General features: G+C 31.2%; 4 protein-coding genes across 5 annotated transcripts in view; 3 read left to right on the forward strand and 1 right to left on the reverse strand.

Moving 5' to 3' along the window:
- The first annotated feature begins 263 nt into the window (after positions 1-263).
- LOC108766843 (uncharacterized) lies at positions 264-1,573 on the forward strand. Its single transcript, XM_018516374.1, has 3 exons — positions 264-345; positions 798-1,076; positions 1,206-1,573. Exons 1-3 carry the CDS (start codon positions 264-266, stop codon positions 1,571-1,573), a joined length of 729 nt encoding a protein of 242 aa, XP_018371876.1.
- Positions 1,574-2,240: 667 nt separating this feature from the next.
- On the forward strand, positions 2,241-3,301 carry LOC108766860 (uncharacterized). The gene is made up of 3 exons (XM_018516394.1): positions 2,241-2,616; positions 2,743-2,888; positions 3,053-3,301. The coding sequence occupies exons 1-3, from the start codon at positions 2,241-2,243 to the stop codon at positions 3,227-3,229; spliced, it is 699 nt and encodes a 232-aa protein (XP_018371896.1). The 3' UTR covers positions 3,230-3,301.
- Positions 3,302-4,347: 1,046 nt separating this feature from the next.
- On the forward strand, positions 4,348-7,818 carry LOC108766866 (uncharacterized). Its single transcript, XM_018516403.1, has 4 exons — positions 4,348-4,404; positions 4,476-4,562; positions 7,119-7,209; positions 7,434-7,818. The coding sequence occupies exons 1-4, from the start codon at positions 4,374-4,376 to the stop codon at positions 7,741-7,743; spliced, it is 519 nt and encodes a 172-aa protein (XP_018371905.1). The 5' UTR covers positions 4,348-4,373; the 3' UTR covers positions 7,744-7,818.
- Positions 7,819-8,256: 438 nt separating this feature from the next.
- LOC108766865 (probable U3 small nucleolar RNA-associated protein 11) overlaps positions 8,257-9,397 on the reverse strand; it is a 1,921-nt gene continuing 780 nt past the window's right edge. Inside the window, exon 2 of one of the 2 annotated variants that reach the window (XM_018516402.1) lies at positions 8,257-9,073. In XM_018516402.1, the coding sequence (XP_018371904.1) occupies positions 8,301-9,059 (759 nt within the window). In that variant the 5' untranslated portion in view covers positions 9,060-9,073 and the 3' untranslated portion in view covers positions 8,257-8,300. The remainder of the gene's footprint in view (positions 9,074-9,397) is intronic. The other variant, XM_018516401.1, reaches the window with a different exon arrangement.

Below are 9,397 nucleotides of genomic sequence, written 5' to 3' on the forward strand. Positions count from 1 at the left end.
TAGTGAGAGAGTTCCCTCAGGTTTAATAATTACCTAAAACTTAAATTTTTATTAAAAATAAAAGTGTGTTTATGTCTTTGTCTTTGATTGCTTTTTGCATCGTAAATCATCACTCAAGTGTGACAATTGAGCATTCTTATTTTACTACTATTGAAAGTTGATGCATAATTAATGAACAGGTGTCTCTGCGTCTTGATCCAACGTGTGCCCAATTTCAGTCTTTCATTAGCATTGAAGCGTGCCGGTTGTGCAGTAGTGCCATCATGTTAATTAAGTGGCTGCTTGTATCTCTACTGGTATTAGGTGTCCAGAATACCTCTGTGAACAATTACATCAATCAAATTGGTGAGAAACAGCTTAATTAATAAATATTTTTTTACTTAATTTAATTAATATTTTATAGTTGATAAAAAAACAGCGCTTACGAAAGATATGTGAAACTTCTATTTAAATGGTATAAAAAATACTTATATTTATAATTATAGCACAAAATTATAAATAAAAATTATTTTTTATTATAATACGCTACAAATATACAATTATATTGCAACAGATATTAGCGTGATTATTATAATAGGAGTAAATATAATTATTGTTACATAAAAATGTACGAATTAAACACAAAATGCACAACTAATAAAAAATTACATTTAATATTGTTTCCCTTTTTAGATAAAATTTTTTTTTAATTATCTTTATAAATTATCATTTTATAAGAAAAAGAAAAATTGTAATTTTTTATTAGCACATTTTTTCTATATGTGTTTTAATATACTTTTCACAAATTGTTTTTTCAGATAATTTTAGTATATTCTACAATCCGAACACACGTTTAGCATTGAAAGGCGCATTGGAATATGTCGGTCGTGATTCTTTTTCTGGGATTGGTTTCCGTGGAGCAAACTGCAGCTGTGAAGATCGTATATGTAGCTGTTGTAGTGGCATCAATATAACTAGATTTAATATTGACCATCATGTCTGCACTAATATTACCTTTTATCCTAAGGACCTTGCCATGAATCTCAAACTTATAGTAAATGAAAGAGAACTTCTTAATACCAAAGATTCTATCTCTGGTGAGTATGACTTGGTGAATGTAAATTTTTCGCAAAATTTATTATTAACAAGCTTTCAACTAATTATGTAGATTTATATCCGTTAAATTTGTATACATTTATTGCATAATGTAATAAATTAATTCACAGGTAAAGTTCAAATACCATTCTGCGTGCCTGTCTATCCACCCTTCGTATCCTTCTGCATACGTGTCTTCGATATCTACTTGTCCGGTAGAAATCTGCATGCGTGCATTGATTTAGAGGCATATGTGATATCGTGGCCAATCTTGGTTTTGCACTTTGATTGCGTAAAGATTGGCGCAGACGGAATTTCTTGGCTAAAGCCCGATGACAACAGTAGTATTCCTCAACCGACAGTGATCAAACCAGAAGTGAACGGACCAGAAATATACGATCCAGTGGACTTCGAACCAAGTTCTGTTGGCTTTCCAAACAATCATACTTCAAATATGACTCCCGAGGAGGAAGATAATATCGGTCAATTAAAGATATGATAATTACATGTCATAATTACAAAATTACGTATATATAAGACGTTATTATAATGTTATAAATGTATTTATTATGTATTATAGTTAATATATTTGATTTATCATCATAAAATAATATATGTGATATATATATGTATTCATGTGTGATGTAAAGGCATACATATATGTACATAATGTATATAAAATATATATTACAACTATATATATTTAAATTTGTCTTATTATTTTGAAAAACATTAAGTGCATGTAAGTATCAACTGTTACAAATTATACTACATTTCTTTCCTTCGTTAAATATGTATAGTTTTTGCTTCAATTACAGACAATATCTTCAAAAACTTAGCATTATCAATATCAATGGCGAATGGTATCAATTTAATTCTCAACAAATAGTTACATTTTATTATACATAAATTTTGATTTCTACTATATTTAACGATCAAAAGATATATGAGATGACAGCACTTCCACAGAATCCTGTTGCTTCTTCGAGTTCTAGTCAATAATAAAATGCGGACGAGCAAGCCAAGCCTAAATTTCACCGTAAAACTGGGTCAGTATAAGTGTCCGTTAACCGGCCAGTCGAGTTTCAATCGCCCAGCAAGGAGGCACATCTCGAGGAGATGTCCTCTTGTTTCCATTGAACGCCAGACAAGATCAAGAACGCAAGATGAATGCCGCCTGCTGGTTGATCATTGTTCTCGTGCAATCATGCTTAGTGCCAGAATTAAGGGCCGACGAAAGTTTTACGACCAAAAAAATTATTAATAATGAGCTCGAAGATCTCTCAAAATCGCGAGAAGGTCTGGAGCAAGTGAAGATACTCTTGAGGCAGGTCTCAAATTCATCAGCATCGGAAAATGACACGGTCACCATAAATAGACCTTGTCAGTGTAACGGTGGTGTCTGTTCATGTTGTTCAAGAATTCTATACAATACGTGGAAACAAAAAGCTTGCGTGAACATCACGTATGATCCTGACGAGTTCAGCTTCACCGCGAATATCATGATGAACGACAGAATTCTTTACACGAGAACTGTTTCTGGTAAGCGAATACGTATAGAATATAAACCAATAATCAATTAATTTTGAAATAATTTATATATAAAAGAAAAATAAATTTCATACGTCTATATTTATTATATTTTCTTATTTTGTCTTGTTATTATAGGAAAGAATCCTAGACCGATATGTGTTCCTGTCCCACGACTACCGATCAGAGCGTGCGTCCGATTTTATAATATATATTTTCAAGGCAGAAATATTCATCTGTGTCTCAACATGGAAGGAAAGTTCCAGGATACTACACTGTTTAAGGTCAGATTTGAAAATTCATTACCTGAAGAATATTATTCATGCTATATACAAATTTTCAGATCTAACAAATGCAGATAAAAAATTTGCATATTTTAACGTAATATAAATGATATGTCGATCATAAATGGCTTATATAATTTTGTCAATCTCGTCTATTTCCACAGATTAATTTAGATTGTCTTAGATTCGGTTCAAACGGATTAGCTCTGTTAAAACCAGAAGACGGAGGTGGTTTGGGTCAAGTGGAACTTTTTCCGGAAGATGTGGATGATAATGATGACTACGACGATGACGAGGATGACGATGACGATGACGATGACGACGACGACGATATATACTAAACATTTTTTTTAACGGATAATGATAGTATGAATTATGTGCCATGTATGTGTATTTATTATTATTATATTTTAATAAATACAATTAAGCGAAAAAGATCGTATTTTATTAAGACTGGTTTTGGTGTCTAATAAAATTTTTATAAAAATACTATTAAGCACTAAGACCTGTCTTGATCGAATTGTTAATTTCTCGGCCAATTCATTTCATTTAACATTGTTTTAATAAATGATTGTATACATTCTTAGAAAATCATGTAAGCTTAATGTTTTATTGTAAGAAAGAAGAAACGCATGCTATCCTTTCAATTTACGTTATATTTCCGTTTACAAAATATTACATAATATAATACATTCTTTTTATTTAAATTTTAAATATTATTCAAATATCAAATAATGTGGGAGAAACGATGTATGTGTACATTTGTAATTTGATGTGCAGTATACCCTTGTTATAAGAGTGTGCATTATTTTATATCGTATATAAAAGGGACATGTAGGGAACAATAAATGCTCCCTACAAGAGTATAATGGTAAATTTTACGCTATATAATTCAGGTGGACAAAAACGTTCCGGACATTTTCTAAAGGCTCACAATACAATAGCTTGTGATAGCATCCTGTATACACGGCGAACGGAATGTGAAAGGCAGAAAGCGTTTAGTCTAAAACGAGCCGTCACTGGAACTCGTTAATGAGTAGATAATTACGCGTGTGTTTGTCATAATTAACGTAATGTGTAAATATGGATTTGCGCGTAGCATTGGTGCTCTCGTCTTTATCTGGTTGTGTCTCCTTCGCGAAATTATCTCCGTTAATACAAGTCGGTGCAATTATTTTAACTTTTAATCATAATATATCAGATGAGAAAATTTTATTTCGACCGCGCGATTTTCCAGCAATTTGTAAAATTATCTAAAAAAATGGTGCTAGCTTCTCATCCATTATATAATTTTTTTATGCGTGTTTGGATTTATTTTATTATATATTATATATATTACATTTTTTTTATTTATAAAACTAAATAAGAAAACATTTATTAGATACCGGCATATCAAGAGGATTCCTGATTTATAGAACAATCTCGATTACGCGACAATCATGCAACTGCTCCACGTCTTTCTCCTGTTCTTGTTGTCAAAGCGTGATGATCCTGTATACTAAAGAGCGGAAAAATTGTGAGTCTAAATTCGGCTTAATATTTAACATAAATAAAAAATTGAATTACTATAGGTCTCTTATGTTGTAGTATGTGTCAATTTCACATATCAGGGAAACGGACTGAACGTGGATGTCACATTGAGTTCGGACAGAATCAGTACCAGAACAGTCACGAGTTAATATTTTCAACTTTGATCTATGCGAATCTATAAGTATTTGAAAATGTGAATTTAATAACGTTTTTCATTGACAGAACTAGTGCGCATTCAGTGCACTTTAAAGCCATTGTATACAAATCGACATAAAGATGTAGGGGAGAGTGATATCAGTTATAATAAAAAAAAGATTTTTACTAACTAGTTTTTTTATTATAGGAAATCTTAATTTTATGTGAAAAGGGACTTCTTTGGGGTTGATTATAACATAATAGATATTAAAATTAATAATTATAAAGATAGAAAAACAACAAATTCTAAAAAATATTCACCATTAAAGACATCGCCGCAACTTGTTACTATTGACACTACGGTGGTGTAAATTGTATCACCTCAGGGTGTCAATTGTAACACATTAACATTATACTAATGAACATTAAGCAACATGAAAAAAAAAACAGAAAAGTAATAACCGTGAGATCTCAAACATTGTAAATAAAAATAACTGTTGTTAATGATCAAATATTCAATCGTTTAAACAATTAAGACAAATGAAAAATTTGTTATCTGCGCAGCTTGAATTAGCCCATTTTTTTGCATTCTGTGCACTGCACTCAAAAAAAGATAATCTAATTGTAAAGTGAAATTTCCGGTAACCTCATATTCTAAGCAGAAACTTTTACAGAAAGAGTATTCCTCTTCCAATGCACCGGACTATTCATCAAAAATGTATTGGAAATTATTCTAACAATTTTCCTATTGTATGAAGAGGAATATATTTACTGAAAGCGGAGTGCCCTCTTACGAGTAAATTATATTAGGAACAGCAAGATTTTTACTGTAGATGCAAAACGAAAGTACTCTAACTGTAAGAATATTGTGCTTAGCATATTTTTCTCTCGATTTCAGAAGATTCCTCTTGAGGCCGTATATAAGAATAAAATCCTCTAAAATTTAGCGGTTTCTGCTAATATTAAAATTATTTTTTTTTGGGTGTGTAACTAATCTTCTTGATGTTCTCCGTAAGAGATATACTTACATTTTCACAATTGATAATTCAAACTATAATACGATTATAATGTTACAATCAATCATTGTGATAGTTACTTTTGCAACCATCGCCGTTTGTTTCCATTAGATGTCCATTAAACTCACATGTAAGTAATAAACTTAATTGATACATACCTTATTGTAAAACTTGATATATATATATATATATATATATATATATATATATAGATCATATAAAATAATATGATTTTATGACAAATTGTTATGGGACGAGTTGAAACAAAATAACAGCGGATAATAAAATTTACGATTTGACATTGATTCCAAATAAACAGGTATTGATAAGTTTGCACTGACGTGCGCCCACTCGGTTCTTCGTTAATAACTTATTTCTGTTAAAGCTATGCAACCGTGCACGTCATTCAGCCTTTCGTCAATAGATAAAGTTATTACGGTCAAGCAGAACAACAATTAAATCACGATAACGATAAAATGACATTAAAATGAATCGGAAATGATTGAAAAATGACTTTTAATGATCATTCTGGAGTCATTTTGATATCAAAATGACTTGTTGTTCTGCTTAGGATGTTACAAATGTTACACTTGATTCTCTACTATTACAATCGACGCATCACTTTCCTCTACGTTTAAGGGGTGGTTACACCACCTTGACCGCCTAAAAATCATAGGTAACTTTTGATAATTTTTTTAAGGAAAACAATGAAAGTGATGAAAAATTTGTTTTAAGGCTTTTATAAAACAAGTCTTTAGCTATAAAATTATATATTTTTCATCTCTTTTTTAATGAAAAAGGGTGACACTAGAGCCATTGTACTGAATGTCATTTTGCTGTGACCGTTAAATCGGCGTTGCGCGGATCTCTGAAACTGTTCATTCGATTTACTTGAAATTTATACAGAATCTTCTTTTTGGTATAATCTAAAGAAATACATACGGTATGTTAAAAAAATTCTTTTTTATTAACATTTCTTTGACGAAATTTTTTAGCCAAAAATAAAACTTTTTTTTCGAAGGTTCGCCATTTTTGTAAAAATCAATATTTCGAAAGATCCGCGCAATGCCGATTTAACGGTCGCAGCAAAATGACATTCAATACAATGGCTCTAGTGTCGCCATTAAAAAAGAGATGAAAAATATATAATTTTATAGCTAAAGACTTGTTCTATAAAAAGCCTTAAAACAATTTTTTCATCATTTTCATTATTTTCCTTAAAAAAATTCCCAAAGTTATCTATGATTTTTAGGCGGTCAAGGTGGTGTAACCCTTTAATAAAAACATAGAAATAAATAAAACCGCGAAATATTCAATACATTTTATTGTGCTATTTGATAAAATACACATTGGGCATTTTATCAATTGAGATACCTCACTTTTACATTTAGATTAGAATAGTGTACAACAGTTTTAATGTGCACTGAGTACGTACTAGTTCTGCCAATAAAAAACGCTATAGGACAATAGCAATATACTATATATAATTTAAAGAGAATCATTACATTTTTATGCGTAAGCATTATGTTTCTACAGACTTATTTTGTAGATTTTCAGGCGTTCCAGTTTTGCGAGTTTGTTCCCGGTTGTCTTTTCTCGACTGCATGTATCAACGTTTTAGAACTCAACCAATCTGCTACGTATGTGTTAAGATAATTATTATGCCTAGAAATATTTAGAAATTTGCAACCAATGAAATCCAAAATTTGTTTTGAGCTAATTTAATTGAGATTCTTATTGTGTAATTATTTTCACAATAAGACGATTTATTTTCACTCAGTTGAAGCTAAAATAGTAGTAATAGTTAAATTCTAAATATTCGGTTTTAATCTACAATTTTTAAAAATATGATCTTTCCATACAGATCTATTACGGCTTGCCCCCGCCTCGATATTTACGCCAAGAAACGACTTTGGCAGATTAATTACGACTGCATAAGTATATTAACAGAATTGCCGATGATGTCAACTGACGACATTGACGACACAATGAGAATGACGGACATGACAATCGAAGAAACATCTTCGGCAGAAAGTAGACAGTCGACATCGAGCGAATCAACGATTGTGCAAACATCGGAAATGAATGTCACGGAAACAAACGGAAGGCCAGAAGAAGCGGAGGATATCACCGAGATATCGGAAATTTTTGAAGAAATAATACCGATTAAATGACAATCGAAATTGTGATTGTTGCAAAGAGAAAAATAACTGCGGAATAGTGGAAGAAATAATTAATAAGATATAACGTAAATATAACATAAGATATAACTAAAAATATTACAAAAGATGAATAAATTTATGAAAATTACGAAACGATAGCGAGATAAACAAAGATAGTAGACTAAATGAGTAACGCACTTGGCCAAATTATTATACTAATAAGATTTTTCAGCGATGTTTTATTACATATTTTTTTATATTTTATTTTTTGTCTAAATATTTTTTATTATATGAATATAATAAATAGATAAATACTAATAAGTAATACAAATTAAAAATAAATTTCATCATTATTATTATTAAATTATTCTTTAATAAAATAACTTATTAATTATTTTATCAAAACATGCCAATTTTTATTATCAACTGATAGATGTTAAACGAGTGACGTCGATTACACGATTGATATAAAAATTAATGAAAGTTGCGTATAAAAAAATTTTTATTTAATATTCACAATTAATTGACTAATATGATATACTAATCGATTTTTATAATACACAAATAAGTTATCGTTTTCTCTCAAAACTCCATCTATAAATAGGAGCGGCATCCTTCGAGCCAGATTTCACTAGTTTCGGTTTCCTGACTTTCTTATCTTTCAGCGCTCTGCGTACTTCAAGCTTCTGTTGCACGACCGTCAGTTCACGTTCCCTGTCAATTCTCTTTTCGAGTTCTTTATAAGTCATATGTTTCTTTTGTTCAAACTTAGCAATAGTTTTGTTATCTAATTCCGGTAGCTTCATATTTTTGATTGCACTTAAAGTAGGCCGATTTGTGCGTCTGGACAGAAGCGCTGGATGTGTATCCAATTTCTTGGCTAGGTCAAAATTCTTCATCTCATCGTCATCCAAGAAAAAGATATGCTGATTCTGTGTCTCGTTGGCTGCATCAATCATATGTAACTGACTCTGCAACTTGTCTATCTTTTTCGCCTCAATGTTCCTCTTGTATGCTACATATCTGAGATCCTGTGTCTCCATTAGCTTGATTTGTTCAGGTGTGTGCTGATCCTCTTTGTCCTTCTCTCGATGAACGCCATTCACCACTTTGGAATTAATCATATGAAAATGAAACTCATCTGGATTCTTATTCAGTGCACGCTTTCTTAGGAGTTTGATTGTCGCTCGCTTTTCCTGGAAGTCCCTGGCTCTGGCAATGTAGTCTTTCTTTTTCTCTAACAGCCCCAGGTGTTTGCGAGCCTCTGGTTGATGACGTTCCCGATGAGTTTTCTGGCTCATCTTCGCAGCTTTCTTCCACGATGACATTTTAACGTTGCTCTCTGAAAAGTAAGATTATTGTAAATTGTAACATTATTACAGATGTTCATTTGCAAACGAAATAAATGGATGAATATAAATACAGTAGGGCAACTCCGGTATATACGCCGCGCTGAGATTTACGCGGAAGTAAAAAAAAATAGAAGGAGTGAGGATAATTATCTCGCAGCTACTCTGTTACATGCCTTTATGTTATATTAGTATAGTGTTATAATTTCAGCTTCTTACTGTTAATATTAATGAAATTATTGTGAGTTGAATCGATTTGTCACTATGTGTGTAACAAGTAGCATCATCATAAATTATAATCTACATAAAATGATTAC

The sequence above is a fragment of the Trachymyrmex cornetzi genome, unplaced genomic scaffold (genome assembly GCF_001594075.2).
Source record: "Trachymyrmex cornetzi isolate Tcor2-1 unplaced genomic scaffold, Tcor1.1 scaffold637, whole genome shotgun sequence".
Lineage (NCBI taxonomy): Eukaryota > Metazoa > Arthropoda > Insecta > Hymenoptera > Formicidae > Trachymyrmex > Trachymyrmex cornetzi.